Raw genomic sequence first — 19,226 nt, forward strand, 5'->3', positions numbered from 1 at the left:
TGAGAAATAATTGACTAGCTCAGTCTTCTGTGATGGCTTGGTGACCACTAACTGTGACAATTTGCATAATAGTCAAGTCTTCCACTTCTGTAGAGATAACTGTTTGTATCTGATTAAAATTAGGACTGTTTTAGTTCTCTTGACTTTTCCAGAAGTTGCAGAAATAGAGCTTTGCTGTTATGCTTTAACCAAACAAATGCACACATGGGGATAACAATATGCTGAGTTTATGCAGATTTTACAACACAAATCTGAATAAAATACCCACTAATAGACCCTTAAGGAGTAATAAACACACATGAATTTTCCTTAGTTGCACTTTAAAGTGATTTTAACATACTACTAGACCTTAACAATAATATTTAATTGACAAGATTATGCATTTGTATGGATTGAAAAGGTGGTAGAACTCTAATTCCAAATGAACTATAAATTCACTTTTGCATAACATGTTTTATTTATTTCTCTATAGCAGAGATGTTCTCCATCCCTCCTAGTGAGAGTTTCTTAAAATACGGACAATTTAAATAGATTTAATTACCATTTATCATACTCTTAACTTCATGAGATCATCTTTAGTTGAATTCTGTATTTCCAGGTAGTCAAGGAGCTAGAGAAAAACAGGGCAATACAATGAGACGCTAATAGAAATGAAATGAGAGCTACTGTTTAAAACTGTTCTGTTTTCAGTGTGGTTGGTAGTATTTTTCTGTTGCTCTCACCTTTATTTCCCAAGTAGATGGAATTTAAGGTTAGTTCATTTAAAGTTTCAAAGTAGTGAGGAAAAAATAATAAAAAATAAGGATGCTCTGTTTCACTCTATAATCATGGCTGCAATTTTCACATTAACGTTGTGGCAACTGCAGTAGACTTAAATCTCCAAATCATGCTGAACCATTGGACAAATGGAAAAAACTATAGGGGAAAAGAAAGAAAAGAGCAGTTACAATCCATTTACAAATTCAGTAGTAGGCAACATATTTTTCATAGTATTTCCCATATGAAATGTTCTCACTTTGCATGTCTATGGTATCTTTTTTACAGTTTATTTGCCAACACTTCCCCTGGGATCTTATTGGCAGACATTTTCTTTGTGGCTCATGTATTTTCACTGAGAGGAAATATTTTTCAATTAGACTGTAGATAATTAGATGGCAGATAAATTAGAACATAATATACCTCCCTATAAAGATATAGCTCCAGTGATTCTATATTTCTAATGGGAGAAGAAAGTAGCCTCTGAATAATTCTCAATGTAGAGCTACTTCAATGAGATTTTCAGTGTCTTAGCTATGATGCAGTGCCTGCATGATCACTTTCAGTTTGTTGGAGCCCACCTTTCTTCCCCTGCTGTTCCTCCTCTTGCAGAGTCACAGTTGCTTCCCTGGAATTACTTATGCTAGAGGGGATTCTCACGTAAGTGTTTGGGTCCGCTCTCAACACTTACCTTTACATTAGAGAATGCTAGACAGTGATGGCACGTTAATTCAAAGCCTTCAGAGTTCATCGGTTACATTTCTGAGCTCAGAACAAAAGGCCCAGCCACCACTCCCACACAAAGTAGCCAGATCCTTTATAACTGAACTGGTCAATTAACCGGGCCTTACAGTCGCTTTGCTTCTTCAGAAGAGCACAAATAAAATAGCCAAACCATCAAACCATTCCATTATAACCAAAGAGATATTTTTAATTTTTTAGTACAATTCTGCAGTTGTTTTTTTAAAATAGATCATTTTTGGGACCAGAAAAGGGCTCAGTCATGGCATGGGTTCCTTTCAACACGGGGAGGAGATTTGGGCCCAAACCTGCAAAAATCTTAGCACATAGCTGCCCTTAAGCATTTAAGTGATCCCACTGGCTTTCATATATAGGAGTTTTCATAGAAGTTCCTACTTGTTTATGCAACATGGTGTTTGCTTTCTTGCAGAGTCAATGAAATGACCTAATAAAAGTTCAAATTAACAATACTTCTTACATTTCTTCTTTTACAAAGAACAACAAAACCCAACACTAGTTATTGAACTAAACAAAATTCCAATAGTGGTAAAAAAATAATAATGCCAGATATTGTATACAGACTATTTAAAATGCAGAAGGCGGCTAATACATATAATATGCAGGGTATTTAAAAACTTGCACTAGTAGTACTGGGGGCATAGGCACTACTTTCAGTGCCATTAAGATTTTTAAAATGAATCAACCTAAAATGTAATCTGTTGAGCTATCAGCTATAGCCATTATGTTCTATCATATAAACTTGTATTTTGAGCATTCTGAAAATGCACTTTCTTACTTGATCAACTGCCATTACCTGGGAAACTCTTCTGTTACACTGCAGTTTCTAAATGAGAGAGTAGAAAATCTCAAACGCATTATTGCTATGGAAATTAAAAGTTTAATGACTGCATAGACACATCAAAGTTGTAGTCTGGCTATGCCAATTATTCAAGAAGTTAAAAAATCTTAGGTAGAAATTCAAGTTTAAACTATGAAAAGTCTAAACCTGCCTGTGAATGAATTAGATTCTCACAGAGACTGCAACATCACAAGGACAAAAGGTACTGTACATCCTACAATAAAGAAAAAAAAAAGTCAATTCAGTAAATTCAAAGACTTGTTTCTCAGCTAACATGCATTGGAGTAGTCTGTTAGATTCAATAAAAATCTCAAGATTTCTACATGTTGAGAACAGGGTCCAGAGATTTTATTGGTGGAAGAAGTGGGGCTCAATGGTTTTAAATCGTGATGTCGGATTATTCTAGGTGATTAGAACCTATTTAGTCTATCACACTGTTTTATACTAGTGCTTGTTGTCATAAAAAAAAAGCTTTAAGGAAGGGTAAAATATAAATATTGTGCTTACAATCTCTCAAAAAGATGGCTCTTAATTCTCCCCTTTACTGAAGTAAACTGCAACAGAGAGGCAAATGGTCAAGCTTGATCTTGAAGATTTTGCGAGGAATTCAGCTGCCATTATAGGGTGGGATTTAATCCTGCTCTTGAAACCTGTGATCATTGCAGCTAAGCAGAAATGTGTGAGCTGCCTTTTTGCTTGCCCTGCTGCCATCCTTTTCTCTGAATGCTTTTACTTCTCTAGCTGCAATGTTAGTTGTTTTAGAGGCAGCTTTGGTTTTTAAAGACAGAACCCTTCCTGTTCCTTAGTCTCATTAAATATGCTGTGTTCCTTATCCAAAAGAGGCAGATCATTATCATTCAAGATATTATTTTTGTATGACATATCACTTTGGCTTCCATTTTCTAGGCATAATGCTAACCATCAATGACTTGTTAACAAGGAGGATTTTCCAACCAACTTCTGAGATTAGCATTCACAGGACTGTGGGACAAAGCACTGCAGATTTGCCCAGCTTATCAAACAGGCCACCAGCTTTTATTATTTCAGGGAGAATCAAACTGGAAGTTTCTTCTTGAACTAATCAGGGCTGATTTGCTCTAAAGTTGCTTCCTGACTTGGATCTCAGGCAAGGAAATGCTGTAATCAGTTCCCAAGGGCCATCAGAGTTGTGATGGGATATTAAAGGAATGGTACACTACCTTTTAAGAGTTCCCTAATCTTGGTGGCTTCTCATGTTTAACACAGTTAAACCTGAGCTTGTTGTATAGAAAGAGAGATCAATTTTATGAGGTAGCTTCATATAACAGACAATTTTACTCAAGGTTGCAGAACTGAATTTTGGAAAGAATAAACTCAGGTTTCCTCAAGGGTTTGTACAGTTCAGTTGAAGATACAGCCTGGCAGAATTGTTCAAAACCAAACATTTACTACCCGTCACAAAAAAAATAAATAATCTTCATGAAAGAGAAAATGAGTCCCCCTGAGTGTCACTGTTTGCATATTAGCCCATAGTCCAGGCTCTGCCAAGTTACTCTCTGACTGACTGCTGCAGATGCTCTTTCTCAAGTATTCTGAGTGAGATCTTCAGTGCAAGTCTTTGGGGACAAACAATAGCACCTGTTCCTCACAAGATAGCAGCCCAGTTAGTCCATTCATGTATCTTTAATGAAGCTCTGGGGCAGATGGCAAAAAATGGCATCATCAACAACTTAGCACAGAGGAGACAAAAGGGGAAAGTGCCAATCCAACAATAAGCTATTTTTACGAATGGGAAGAGACAGAGTCAGAGTGTTTCTTGGGCATCTGCTACAGTCTTGGTTTTCAGAAAGACCTGAGGAACATCTCAGCAATTAAAATTTCTAGGCATGTAGCCAATTTTATGAAGTACACCAACCAACCCTTTCTCCCAGTTTCTCCCCCCTCAGTAAAAACAAAATAATAATAATAATAATAATAAAAACCTCAAGAAAAAAAAATTGTCAAAAATTAAGGTGTCTACTGTTTTTCTGGAATTCATTTTACATCTTTAATAATTCAGTGACCAGTGATACTTGTACATTCTCTTCCTTTTTAATGCTTATTTGTGCTTTTCAGTTGACCTGTGCTGAAAATCAACACCTACGAATGTAATAATTCTGGGTGAAACCAACATTTACCTAGGAATAGTATTTAATATGTGCCAGAGGGAAGACCCACGGGAAGGAATGGTTGCCATTCAGTATGGGCTTTTTTCAGTCTTTGAAGTGTAAACTCAAACTTACATTCTAAACGTTACCTTTCGCCAAAGTAAGATTGATTTATATAGGCGAGGACCTCATCCAGCATGCAGAGTTGTATTTCAAGGAAGAAGAGCAGATATCCAGAACATGCAATGGTAATTCTCCACACTTAACAGAATTGCTTTTATCTGAGAGTTTAAAACAAAATCTGTTTTGATATGGTGGAATGGATCCAACTCCATAGGATTGCATTGAGAAGAAGCTTATGTAATAATTAGGGCCAAATCCTGTAATGGTTGTGTGTGTCAAATGATTTCTGTGATGCTACAGTATGAAGTATTGTTATGGGTATGTACGCACCATCAGTGTAACCACAGTACTCACTCTGATCTCTTCTATCTTGTGAGATTGTGTTGGTGTCTTGTACCTTTGCAACCCCATGGAAATACTTTCTGTGCGTGGTGATTGAAAGGGATATTTCTTAAGCCATTAAGCCATTCTTAAGTCTATTTGATTAGACTGTAGTTGGGAACTACTGAAAATGACTGTAGTCTGTATTGTGGTGAATTTCTTCCAATACATCCTATAGTTGTTTCTAGCAGACAAAGCCTGTGGTTTTCATTTGCTGTATTCCTGTAGAGCCAGTGCAAAGGAATACTACACAGCAAAACTAGCACTATTTTATTGGAGGTAAATGCCTGTGCCGGGCACATGGGGATCAACTCCAATCTAACAAAGTTTAACTCCTGTCCTAAAATGCACAGCCAGCCTTACCTCAGCTAAAATGAGAGAAATAGCTGCTCAAAGCTAGTTTCTTTCACGCCCCAGTGCCATAGCAGTAATTGCACAAAGACCTTTTTATTATAAGTTGATTTTCCTGAGAAATGGATTCAAAAAAATACTGTAAAGTGTTTATTTTTTTGTTTGACCTTTATTAACCTACATCTTAGGGCTTTCCCAAGAGAAGAGTTGTTGGTAAATTAACCCTCATAGACACACACAGTAGCATTTCTGCACTGCATCAATGGTTGTGAAAGTAATGGGGATATGACAAGAAAATTTGGCACTATTTAAACAATGTCATAGGTCAACATATGGGATTTGACCAGAAAAGTTTTTCAGGAATTAAATGAAAAAATATTGCCTGAAGTGTACTTTAACTTTTTAGTAGTATTTAATGTCACCGATTTATGGTAGGATGAGAGCAAAATTGTTTTTCTGCCTGAAAACTCAATTTCTTCCTACATTTACTAGCTTTGATATATAAACCATTATATGTTTGCTTAACTACTAATCAGAAGAATCATAGTCAAACCCTTGCATACTTCTGGGGTTAAGGAATGGTGGATAAAAACTCTGATCCTAGCCACTGTCTCTGGAACACATGTAGCATATATTAAGGAACTAGGAAATTAACACGTGGATTTAACAGACACGATTCTATCCCATCTCCCATTTTCTATATGTCGAATACAAATGCTAGTATAAAGTGAGGAATATTTTACTTTTGCATGTTTGTGCTTTTTGATACATTTATTAAGGTTAAATTAAATTTGATATAGTAAGTTTTATTCTGAAATGGTCTCTGAATACAGCTCCATAATTACTGAGCTACATGATAGTGCATAAAGCTATAAAACTGCTTAGACAGACAAGCAATTTATATGTTATAGTGAGGTCTGTATGGCAAAGGATGTTAGTTTAATTGGGAGCCCAAGATGTTGGAGCCTTAAATCTTAAGAGCTGGAGTGCTCACTAGAAAGACTATTTAATACTGTGGTGAGATTCTGAAATAACATACCTGAGTCATTGGTGTATATATATGAACAATACAATGTTGTAAGATCTCAGAATTAAAATTACCCTAATGATACTAAAATTTGAACATCTATGTAGCTACTGTAGTGTTAGGTTGCCTCTAAAATGCTTGTCACTCTACTGTCTGTGACCAAAGATGAGAAAATTGTGAAAAAATTAATAGAAATACGTACCACTGTTCTTTTTAAAGAACCTATGGTATATTAGAAAGGTTTTGCACCTTTTTACCATGTGTCAGAACAGGGAATATTAGTTGAAAAAACAAAATAGAGAACCAGGAAGAAGTAGGGAAATGTGCAGTTCACTGAGACTGTTACACCTTTGACACTGAGGGAAAACAATGTTAGTGAGGGCTTTGATGTGATAATGTGAAATTGTCAGGGATTACATTAAGGCAAAGGTTCTGTGGGACTGTGTGAACACAGAACACTATCAATACTGGAGAAATACCTGTCAAGACAAATTTGTGCTATTTCTGATCAGAGGCTCTCTTCTGTTTAGCAGGTTCAGGGTCACATGCCTCCGCTCATGATCCCAATTTTTCCACACGACCAGCGGACACTGGCAGCGGCTGCTGCAGCCCAGCAGGGATTCCTCTTCCCCCCAGGAATAACTTACAAGCCAGGTAAGCTGACAGGGATGTGAAGCTATTTAACATTTTAAGATATTAACTGTAGCTTCTTGTGTGATCTCTCATACAGATGATGTTACACAACAGGCGTAGCTGACTGGAAATAATGTGGAGTTTTTCAACTCCACTTGAAAAAAAAAATTCTGGTTTGAAGGAGGTGGATGGAATATTGGTTATTGAACATTTTTTTTTTACCTTTATATCCACCAAAATAATTTACTTTAAATATATTGGCCCACTCGCCTAGTAATTTGCATGTCGTTTGCCCCATGTCATTATACAAAAGCTATGTATCTTTAATTCCGTTATCTTCAGTATACTTGTATTTTGTGCCAAAATTCTCACTCTTAATTAGAGATAAAAGTTCAGAGGAGGTATAATTTAATTAGCAGGCTTCAACTGAGCAACTTTTTGTTTGATTTCAATCTGAATAATAAAAGGTTTCAGTAGTTCAATCCCAGTCATCATTCAGACTTGTAACAGGTCACATAACCTTGCAGTGAAATATGTTTTGAGATGATTTAGCAAATGTTGTGATGTCTTTCTTTTTTCCTCCGAGTTTACAGGACTCCTGGGGAATTCAATTAGGGATATAATGGTTTGAAGCTACTTTCAGAGCCTCCTTGTAAACAGGGCTTTAAATGTTTAAAGACACGTTGCCAAAGGAATTCAATGTAGGAAGATAGTTAAGTAAATAAAAGTCAACCTTATTTTCATTTGTACATTCTTTGTAAGTGACCTCAGTCCAGAAGCAGCAACCTTATTTTGCTCCTTAATAGTATTCCCTGTCAAGCTGCCTTTAGCATATTAACCTGATAACTAATAACTACAAAACATAAATACCAGTTTCTTTTTTTGACGTTAAATATGAAATGTACAAAGTAAAGCATTGATCCTGCTCCCACTGATGCTAGTGGTGTTTTTGCTGTTGACTGCAGCAGGAGCAGGGTCAAATCCAAAGTAAAGCCTCAAAAGAGATGATGTAAACAGCATACTAATTAAAAGCCAGGTTGAACCTAAAATTTTTTCTAGCAAGTTTACTTAATATTAGATGAAGTGGGGCCAAGCAGGATTTCAGCAAGCATTTCCGTTTGTTCCACTCCCTTCTGTCTCTTTAGCCTAGAGACATTCCTATTTAAACACAGAATCTTTGTCCAGTTGTTATCTTATTTTCAGGTTTAGAAATTCCAAAGTTCTCTTCCAATTTGACAAACTGTATGCAGGAACTAGTTAAAGGAGCTCTGAAGGGCAGCTGGCTCTAGATGATGGTTATTCACACACATCACCACCTCACAAAAATTGGGAACCAAAGTGAAGAATATTTTGTCTCCAAAGACATAAGATTTGCCAGTTGTGGAAATTGCCCACAACACCCTGGCTAATACCTTTCTTCTTACAGTCAAGAGAAAGCATGTGCTTTAGTTTCCTTGCTTTTCCCATTTTAATCTGAGATGCTTTCTGAATAGTGACTATTAATGGTTAAGCTGTTGGTTGTGCTTCCCCCTGAAAGGTGATATGTCAGATCATGTCCCTTTGATTTTGGTGCTGTAGGCTACTTGGAACAATGATGACTTGAGAAGAAGAGAACCAGCATGATTTCCTGCCCAAGAACAGATTTCTGCCCGTATTCTAAAGTTCCTTACAGTACCTATCCTAACATTTTATCAGGCTTATACTGCTTTACCTGTGATCCTATTGACCTCATAGTAGAAGGTGATACAGCTTTAGGGCATTTTTTTATTTTCTGGAATGCAGAAAAAGAGATCTATAACAAATGTTAAAACAATGAAGTGCAAGCAGAAGTCAAGGCCTAGATATCTCAGAACATAGCTAAGCTGTTTGCTTGGATGTTAGAGGTTTATATCCAGCTGATGCAAGGAAAGACCAGAAGTCACAATGATCTGATTATACCCAGTGGCTTGCAAGAAATGAAAATATTTATATTTTTAATATATTTATTAAGTTCTACAGCATGTGTGGCAAAGGTAGCTGGGCAGGTTATTAGTTTCTGTTGGAGAGAGATCTTGATAAAAAACCCACTGTAACTACACTTGGTATTGATTAATTCCTATTTTTGGCACTCTCGGCACAGTAGTTAAGGAATTAATGAAACTGGAGATTAAGCTACACTTTTTCATAGAGAGGGTTCTTCAAAGTCATTTCTGAGGAATATTTATGAACTTGACTGCTACTACCTGTACTCTTCTACTTTTGTGAGGAATGAAACTTTCACGTCAGTTTAAACTTGCTCATACTTCTGAGAAAAGAGAGGAGATGGATTAACCCTTCAGATACATATCATTTTCTTTTTGGTTGCCTGCTTAGTTTCATTTTACCCTACTTTGATGTAGGCAAGACTGAGTTTTGACACTGCCAGTTTTTCTTGACATTCAGAAAATACAGTGAGAGGGATTTCAATAATAGGAACTGTGGGAACTGAGCACTTTTGAAACTGACTGTGTCATTTAGGGAAGGTCAAATATTGTGTGCACAGTCACTTAATTTGCTTTGCCCTCAAAATGAGCTAGATATAAGCCAGCTCTGACTTGGAAGTGGCGTATCAGTGTTAGTGTGACAGTGCAGCTGAGATGAGAAGTCCTGCCTTGGTGTATAAGTGGGGGTATGATTATGTGCACATGTCCATGCAGATATATCTTCATGGGCTAAGTGGGAACCAATTTCATGGCTGTTTAGTTCAATGCCAAGTTCAATGTTGCAAATCTGCATTTAACCTCTATGCCTTGAAGTAGGAAAATGGTATTCCTATAACAGAGTACACTAGGTCATGCCCTCAATGGAAGGACCACTAGAAGACAGGAGAGTTTAGTAGGTTCTGAGGCCCTTCCAGCACATGCCTTAGTTGCTCCTGAACTCCTGAGATCAGAAAGTCATTATGAATAGAAAAGTCAAGGAATTGCTGATATACAGCTGTGGTTTGTATCAAAGCCTGACAGGACAGAGTTTCCTAATGCCTGGCAGGATATATAACATGAGGTGGCTGTGGCCCTCCCCCCCATATTTTGGAGCTCTAGGAGGTGAAGCAGGCCAAAGTTAGCAAGTGCTGACGACAAGTAATAATTACATTAGGAAAAAAAAAAATCCCCAAAGTCCCATGCTTCCTTATGTATCTCAAAGTCATGTAATATAATTTTCCGGCATGGTAAGTACTAATTGAGAAATCAGAGCTGCATAGACCACCTAATTAATTTTTTATACATATTTCAGTATTTATACTGTATACCAGATTAATTAAAACTTTAGGGCGCTGTGCATCTCAAATGACTGTTGTGACTATTGACCTGCAGGCGCTTGACGAGCCTCATAGAGTACCTGGTTGTGGGGTTTGCCACTTATTCCAGTGGGAAGCTGAGTGTGGCAGCTGTTAGGAAGCTAATACTTGCCCAGAGATGCTACGCCGTTAATATAATTATTTTGCGTTCCAAGTACAGCAAAGCAACAGTGCTGGCTTTCTGACTGTGACCACTATACTTACTACTTGGAACTGGTGGGTAACATAAGTACCATTATGCCTCCTCTCACAGTGCAATTTCCCTTCACTTAACCAACCACACGCATCCAGGAAAAGTTAGTGGGCTGGACTATCCTTGAATGTGATTAGTGTGTTCTCATTAGCGCCCTGGGTCAAAAGGAGAAGACAGTGAGTGGGATAAAGAGGAATACAGTTCCTTTCTCCATCTTGCAGTGCTTACAGTATTACTTCCTTCAAGTTTTGTGGCTAAGAGGGAATGGGGAAGTAGGTTGATGACAGAGTGAAAATATAGAGTAACACTGGGCAGGAGCCAGACCATAGTTTGAGCAGAGCTCAGAGCTATGGTTTGCTCTGAGCAGAGAATGGGAGGGCTGCTCTCCATGCTGGTTGCATAATGGCAGTCCATGTGACTTGGAAATGAATGATCATTTTTGCTTGATAGACTTCTGCAAATATTTTGTATTACATCAGTTCTTTACCAGATGTGGAAAGTATCTCTGAAAAGGATTATTGAAAATAGAGACATTGAGGTATGGAGATTGTAAACATCTATTTAAAAGGGTTTTTAGAGTGATATGCTGCAGTGTATTTTCAAAGCATTTCTTCATATTTCATACATAAAGTATTTAAAGATGATGATTAGAATGGCTAAGAAACAACTCCTGTCTGCCTACCTAGGTCATTCTGCTTTAGACACAAAAATAACTTATAAGAGATTTTGCTATGTCAGCGGTACAATGAAATGTGAAAATGGAGACTGTTTTCTTAGGCTGGTGGCAAAAATAGTGAGAAATGGAGCCGACGTTTTGGCCTGGTTTTGTTCCTACTTGCATTGGGGAAAATCAACAGTAACTCCTTTGAAATCAACGAAAGTAAAATGAGGTAAAGCATGACAAACAAAACTCTCAGGCTTATTGTCATCTGGCTGGACCTCAGAACATTCCAATACTGTGAGGTATTTGTCATCAATCTAATTAAACTCCTTGATTACAGTAGCTAGTCCACATAACTAACATCATGTTAAATCTGCTGGATTTCAGTGATATCCATCATTTCAGTTTCCATTTGGAACAGGCCTTTCAGAAGTTTTTCCTAAAGCTCTAAGGTGGTTTAAATTTTACATAGCACTGTACTCTATTTTCAGTAGGCTGCTGTTCCTCTTGGCAGGTGGGAACAGAAAGCATGCATCAGATCAACTATGTACTGAGTTGGCCATGTACCTTTGCATGGCAGAGGTGCTGTGTGAGTCTTGTTTCTAATGGAAATTCCCCAGGACTGAGTTAAAGTCTGTCATGTGTTCCCTGTTGGGTTTCACTAGTTGGAACAAAGAACCCGTAACCTCAGGATTTGTTGTAGCAATCCATATGTGTCTCACCTCTAAATGTTGAGGTAAGAGCTGGAAGTGGTAGTAGGCAGCTGAATATTTTCAACTGGGATTCTGCGCTGAAGGTATTTACCTGCAGACAGGCAATTCTTGGGGCGACTGATTTTGATGTGACATAAGGATGGCAAAAAGGCAGTGTTGTGGCAAACCCTGCTCATAACAAAGGCAGAACTGAGGTAGTGTTATCAGACAGAGGAGATGCTCCTTAGTATTGCCTTAGCCAGTTACCGCTATTAACATCTTTCTCAATCCTGATGCTGCTGCACAAAGAAAATGCACGCCCTGTGTGGGAATACTGTAGGAGTGGGCATCTGCATCCTTGCTGTATCCTGACAACACCCTGAGGAGAAGTACACTTTCCTCAGTCTGTTCATTATGCTTGGGAGGGGAGGGCCTGGAATTTGTCATCTCTCACGTCTCTTCCAACTCCATTTCCTGTTACTCTGTGATTCCACATGGAAAGTGTGCAAGTGGCAGTTTGAGGTCAATGTGCGAAGAGACAGATTTTAAGTTACAATTCCAAAATGGGGAAACCATCATCAGACTGAGAGCTTTGTAAGTCAGATGAGGGGAGTCAGCTTGTGTCTTACAATTGTTTTAGGAAAGATGGTTAATAAAGCAACACCTTCCCCCCCTCTATTCTGAGTCTCACAAGAGCCAGACACCCTTCTTTTGTCACAGCTCACAAAGCCTTGATCTGGAAAGTAAGTTCATACATCCTATGAATAAAGTCCACTAAGCTTTATCACTTCATCCAAGACAAAAAGAAACATTTCCATTATTTCTATGTAAAATAGCATAGTACAATTGCTTTTATTCATTTGGAAATGTTGCTCAACCTGACAAATGAAACAGAAGGCTGGCATACTTTTCCATGGCTTGTAAACACCAACTTATATATAAACAACAGCAGCCAAATGTAAATAGACAGTCAGCACAGCAAGGAGATTGAACAGTTAGGTTTGCAAATCATGACAGATTTTCATCTTCCGGAGTTCTTCTCATTCTTGGTTATCAAAGGCCAGCACACAACGGTACCTAAAGGACACCTGTTTGAACATGTTCTGCTGCCTTTTGTACAAATTTAAAAGAATGGATCTTCCTGCAAGCATTCCAAATCAAGAAACAAATTTGAAAAAAATTGCTAAAATACATTGACTGATTTAATTCCAAGACATCTACTGAGAAGCTTCTTGATCCATTCTTGCACGGACAAAATAAGAGGGAAAAATATGTACCTTCTGTAATTAAAAATTAAAACCAGTCCATTCCCTGGGTGCTCAGTTTCCTCAAAGGAGAAAAAAGTACTTTTGCTCTGCTTTTACTTCTTGGTGTCAGCAAAGTACTCCAGATCCGAAAGAGTATTAATTCTCGTACTCAGTGCAAGCATACCGGGAATTAGCCATAATCTAACACGGCAAAATGAGGGGGAAAGGGACAGTATTATGCTTTAATAACAAATATATGGCATAATTAGAAAATTATTTTTCCTGTAACAAAAGAAAGAACTGTAGCCAGCAGGTGAGCAAGAGAACACTGCAGGGTGTGGTAGAGATACTATTAAATTAACTGCGAAGCCAAAAACTGTGTGTGTGCATACGTACACGTGAGTGTATGTGTATAAAAGATCTGGCTATTTCAAACCATAGGAGCATGACAGCTGTGAAAAAGGAGTGCCGCAGGGAATTCTTTTAGAGTTTGAATTTTTCAAAAATATGTTTGACATGGAAAATGTTTTAGTACAAATAAAGCAACTGGTATTGAACTTAAAAAGTGTATGTGGAGGGGGAGGGAGAAAGAAGAGATTGCTGTGTAGAACAGGAATGAATAATTAATGATATTTAAAGAAAGAATGACTCCAAAATGTTCTGCAAGGCAGTCCATGCTGCTAACTTGGATGGTTATTTCCCACCCTCCCCCCCCACACCCATTTAAAGCATCATTAATTCAACATCTTTGTGATTTTTTAAAACCTTGTAAGATATTTCTGAAAGGAACATTATTTAACTTAGATTAGGATCTTAATTATTCAGATAATTTCAAACAAATATCAAACATATGAGTAGAATTATTTAACCATAAAGCAACAGCTTTAGTACTTTAAGAAAAGGATCAGGGTGGTGTTGGGTGGTGGTGGTTTTTTTTGTGGTTTGTTTTTTTTTTTTTTAACAAGAAAACCCCAACAACATTGCAAACTAAAATCAGCCTCATGGAAGGGGGAAAATAAGAGGAGATATTTTGAACATTACTCCATAGGACACCAGTACAATATAGTGTTAGTGAATGCATTGTAGCAGAGCTCCATATGCAATCAGAATCCAATTGTTACTGGACTGTGTACAAGCGCATACTGTGCTCAATGGTCTGATGAGGTATTATGGATATGATGCAAAGAGACCTTGTGGATTAGACATGTACAATTTATTAAAAAAGTGAAACAGCTGAACATTTAAACTGAGCTGAATACAATAGTACTTCAGGTGCTAAAAAGGAGAGTTCTGAGTAATCCAGTGACTGCAAAGACTTCAGCTATCATTATTTATTTGAGGGGGGTGACAAAAAGAAAATCTAACTCTTGGAATTTCCTGATTATATTATTTTGGAATTTCTGTATTTTCCCTCATTGTTACATTCTGCTTTCAGTGTGGAAAAGTTCATGTAAAGCAGACTGATTATTGTAAATCTCAAAAATGTACAGAGAAGCAGCCTGTTAAAATGTAGCCTACAGATAGTACATAACACTAACTTTAAATAAGAATCTTGAGCCAAATTATATTCCATTAAACCATAGTTACTGTGTAATTTATCTATCACTGTATTAATTTGTACATTACAGATTACACTGCTAAACTATTTCAGCCTCCTTTCATTCTTTACATTGACTAAGAGTCTCAATGGTAGGGTGATGCATTGCTGCAGTGGCTCAGAAGTGGGAATACCCATAGATGTTATAACATTGTAATGCTTATTTTGGCTCAATAGTATGTCTTATTTTCTGGAGTATTTGTTGTTCCCTCAATGCAAAGGGCACACATTTTCAGTGAACAGTACACAGAAATTTTAGTGCCTGGATCTTCATGTAACTGAACAACTATGTAATCTATCAACTTTGGTAGGGTCCCAGCTCTAAGAGAAAGTTAGAGTTATATTTCTAGGTATATTTAAAAGTGATTTAACTTTATTTCTCTCTATGACTGCCTTAAAGGAGTTGTCCCAAGACACAGAACCTCAAAGCAAAACAAGAAACAACCTCAACATGTGTTGAGGCAACTAGGTAGCTTTCCCATGAAAGAGCCACTCAATACTGAAAAGAAATCACCCTGCATTAAACAGGGCTGACATTTCTTGGGTTATAACAAATTTCTCCTGTTTTAAGAAACATGTGGTGACAACAATGGTTTTTTTGTCTGGGAATCACTGGGGTTTCCTGGGATATCTTGTCTGTGTGTCTATGGCCTTAAGGCCCATTTTGTGCCCCAGCGTACATGCTTGATTTGAACATTTGCTTTTGAAAATGAAAATCACGAATATCACGTTAATGTTTTGCCAGTTTGCCTACCAGCTATCTGCTAACAAAAAAGTTCCAAGGGAGCACGGCAAGTCTGTGCCCAGCGAAGCCTTTTGTTTTTGCAGATGTTTAGGCTTAGAGGAGTGCTGTGGAGCACAGGCAATCCTAGGTCCGTGTTTGCACTTGTCTGCTGCTATTTTCTGCTCATTGTCTGAACCTGCATGCATTGTTCTCCCGACAGGTGATAACTACCCTGTGCAGTTCATTCCATCAACAATGGCAGCTGCTGCTGCTTCTGGACTCAGCCCTTTACAGCTCCAGGTATGTGCCAGAACAAAAAAATGTGGGATCGAAGCCAACATTTTAGTGGAAAACTGCTAACCAGCTGTATGCTAAATAATAGTCTGAATGTTAAATAATTTTTGGGCACAGCCCAGCAGGATTAACACCTTATGTACTTATGGTAATGCAAATATAGCAATGTGCGGCCAACCTTGATAATGTAAGTGAAAGACATTGTTCTGTGTGTTTTAAATTGGCAGAGTTAACTGTATTTTTTTAATTATATGACCAGTTGATGGGAGATATGATCAAAAATCTTTTTGTACTTTGTTTTCATTTAGTCTTTCCCCAGTGGCTGCAATGCACTACCTTTAATTGGAGCAGTGAGTGTATCAAAACAAATGTGTGTTATTGGGTTTTTTTCTTTTTTTTCAGACAGTGTGGTGCTGACAATACAATAAATTGCAAACTCTTTCAGCTTCTGTATTTAGTTAAGCGCAACCTTTCCATACATTAAGCTGGTCAGATTCCAAGCATGGTCAGGAGCCTTGGTTTGGTCATTTAATTATTTTTGGCATATATAGAATGAAATGTTGTGAAAGCAAGATTTATGTGCCATATTATTAACTAGCTTTTTGTGGCAAGAAGTTTTTAATTTCACAAGAAAAGACACAACAATGTCATAAATAATGAAGAAACAGTCCAAAGCTTTCAGAGTTAAAATGTGTGGAAATGAAGTGACAGTGAACATGAGAGGAAAGGCCATTAAAGATGCATGTAACTATTTGCAAGTAAACCTTTGAAAGCCCTGTTTGAGTTAGGTTAGAGCTAGGTTCAGATGCAAAGTAGGAATAAATTGTGCATAGAGTAGCAATGTACTGCCATATTAATATCCAAATATCTACTTTGCTTACCCTTCCGCAATTATATTATTTTCCAGAGGGACCAAAACAAATTAAAACTCCTCTCATCTTTACCCAGTACTGATATTCTTCTTGCCAAGTTAACTTAGGATAAGTGAGAATGGGAACACAACTCACTGTTCACTGATGGTCCAGAACTGGTGAAAAAGACCCCTTGAGCTTATGTCTGACCTAACCTACAATCAAAACTTGAAAAGAGAACACCCTGACACTGCATGGAAAGATATGCCCAAAATACCTTTGAGTCATGGTAGTATTATGTTAAGACATTACCTTGGGCAGGCTTCAAACCAAAGGGAAGCTTTTTCAAAAGGAAAAGAGCACGTATCCTTTGAAAACCTGCATTTGAATACTTATAGAAGCAAAAAACTTATTAGTTTTAGCTGAGAAAATACTTCAGAAATCAGCTTTGTGAATAGAGACACTATTTTTGCTACCTTTGAACAGCAATACAACAAATAGTGAGCCTACACAAGGCTGTAAGGCAGGAAAGGATAAATCTGTTCAACTGCAAAAGAAAAAGGTTCTAAACCACAAACATTCACGACTCTTCTTTTACAAGAGCCATTTGTAGCTTGACCCACAGATCTATTTGCACATCAGCCTTTATTAGATCCTGTAGCAATAGTGCAATTTCATTAATTTGCAGAAATGATCAACTGAGCTGTTAAACACAACAAGCACAATTAGAGAGAAAACAACCAGCAAAGAAAGTGGTGCTAATAAATTCAGAAACATTTGAGTGGCCAGAATTTTGCTTCAGATATATTTGTTGTAAAAGGGGTTTTTTGGTTTGTTCCCCCCATCCCTTTCTATTTTATTTGAATTTCACCTTTATGGGATTTTAAAACCTTTAATGTTTCATGGTCATTAGAGCTTAAGAAATAGAGTACTTAATCTACAATTAGTGCTTGCTCATCTGATTGTCAAATTGGCTGAACTAAATTTTATTTACTCCTACTATTAATATTCTCTTTGTGTAAATTCCCTAAGTGATCCCTAAATGAACACTTATTTGGGTGTGTGTGTTTGCGGGAATTTGGTTTTATACCTGATGCGTCATGAAGACTGCTGGGGGCGTAGCATTTCAGCTCACTTTTCTACCTTTGCTTCCCTTCCCCCTTCTTTCGCTATTTTGCTTCCTTTCTTCCATGCACCCCACCCACTTATTTATTTACATGAATGCTGTGACCATGGTATCTGAGAATTTCCCAAGTGCTTAAAAATGCTGATCACAAAACTAATCTCTGTTCCTTTCAGCCAGTGGGAGAAATAGCTAAATCATTTGCAGGCTTGGTTTTGTTTCTACATGTGAGCATGTGCATGATATCTATGTTTGGAGAACTTGGGGAGGTAAACTATTTCAATTAAAAAAGATTTGCAGTAGCTCTAACATTTCAACTTTGCCAGGGCATTATTATTAGTTCCAAAATTATATTCCATAATCCATATCCAGCTGCGCTGGAAAATCTGTCAGTTTCGAGTTTATAATTTGTCTTCTTTTTTTCAATTATGCTTTTTTGGGATGGTCATGCTTCAGGTAGGATCTAGCAGTAATTTTGTATTCTCATCTTTCTGGGTGTTAGGACAACTTCTATGGAAGCTCTGAATCTAATAGGACAGAAAACAATTTACTCCCAGGTACATCATGTAATGATAGCAATTATTCCACAGAGGATGTTTCTCCAGTGGGCAATTTGTAATTAACGATTTGTCCATCTTATTCAAGCTATTTAGAACATTGGTATCAAAATGTATTTTCTCTGAATTGTATGTCTGTGTTCAGCAGTGGATTATGTATATCTGTGAGTTAAAATACTTTATTCAAATCATATCTAGGAATGTTTCAAGTTATTAGTTTCACTCTCACGGGCCTTATAAAATTAATACATAAAATAAAATGAAAATTTTCAAAAAATTAAGTTCTCCTTCTTCACCTTCACCTGTTTGACCCATCTACTCTTAAGATTTTGCATCACATTGATCAGTTAGTGGTAAAATACCATTAATATGCAGTTGTAGCTTTGAGTATCCTCAAAGAAAGTAGTAGTTACCACACGTTTATGCCAGTTCATATTCCTGAAGTGGCAGCTTGCTCTGCTTTGGGCTGACATCAGATAGCTTCTTTTAATCTGTGTACTGATCTCATGAGCGTGGCACTGATGTTGACAAAAAGACTTAAAACTCTGTGTTCCACACTCCCCACTGACAGCTCAGACCCATCTCACCAGTTTCCTCAACAGCTTGGCCAAGATTTAAATAAGTGTGATAGGACCAAGCCTTGTTAGGACTCTCAGCACGAGGGATGGTCTTGCTGATGAGGGAACAGTTCTCTAGGTATGGTCTAAGAGGAAGGACCAAGCTATTTCTGTTCACCCCTCCAGCTTCAAACAACTGAGTGAATCCCATCAAATCAACCTTCTGCTAAATAGTTTACAAATATATTACCAAAGGCACCTGTAGCAGGTATGCATAGTGGTGTGTGAACCAGTTCTGATGCATGTGTGTAACAGAAGTATGTTGCTTTAATTAATCAGTCTGAGCAGTAAAATCTGTCAGGTTTCTCTCTGCTCCTCTTTTTTATACCCACCTTCTCCGGAGTTTCTCCCCTTTCC

General features: G+C 37.5%; 1 protein-coding gene across 9 annotated transcripts in view; it reads left to right on the top strand.

The window, feature by feature from the left end:
- Positions 1-19,226, top strand: part of SOX6 (SRY-box transcription factor 6) — a 383,001-nt gene that overhangs the window by 273,921 nt on the left and 89,854 nt on the right. For 7 of the 9 annotated variants that reach the window (XM_064452625.1, XM_064452623.1, XM_064452624.1 and 4 more), the window contains 2 exons: positions 6,895-7,018; positions 15,648-15,727. In XM_064452625.1, the coding sequence (XP_064308695.1) occupies positions 6,895-7,018; positions 15,648-15,727 (204 nt within the window). The remainder of the gene's footprint in view (positions 1-6,894; positions 7,019-15,647; positions 15,728-19,226) is intronic. The other 2 variants (XM_064452619.1, XM_064452621.1) reach the window with 1 other exon arrangement.

Source organism: Phalacrocorax carbo, chromosome 5 (assembly GCF_963921805.1).
Source record: "Phalacrocorax carbo chromosome 5, bPhaCar2.1, whole genome shotgun sequence".
In the NCBI taxonomy this organism is placed as follows: domain Eukaryota; kingdom Metazoa; phylum Chordata; class Aves; order Suliformes; family Phalacrocoracidae; genus Phalacrocorax; species Phalacrocorax carbo.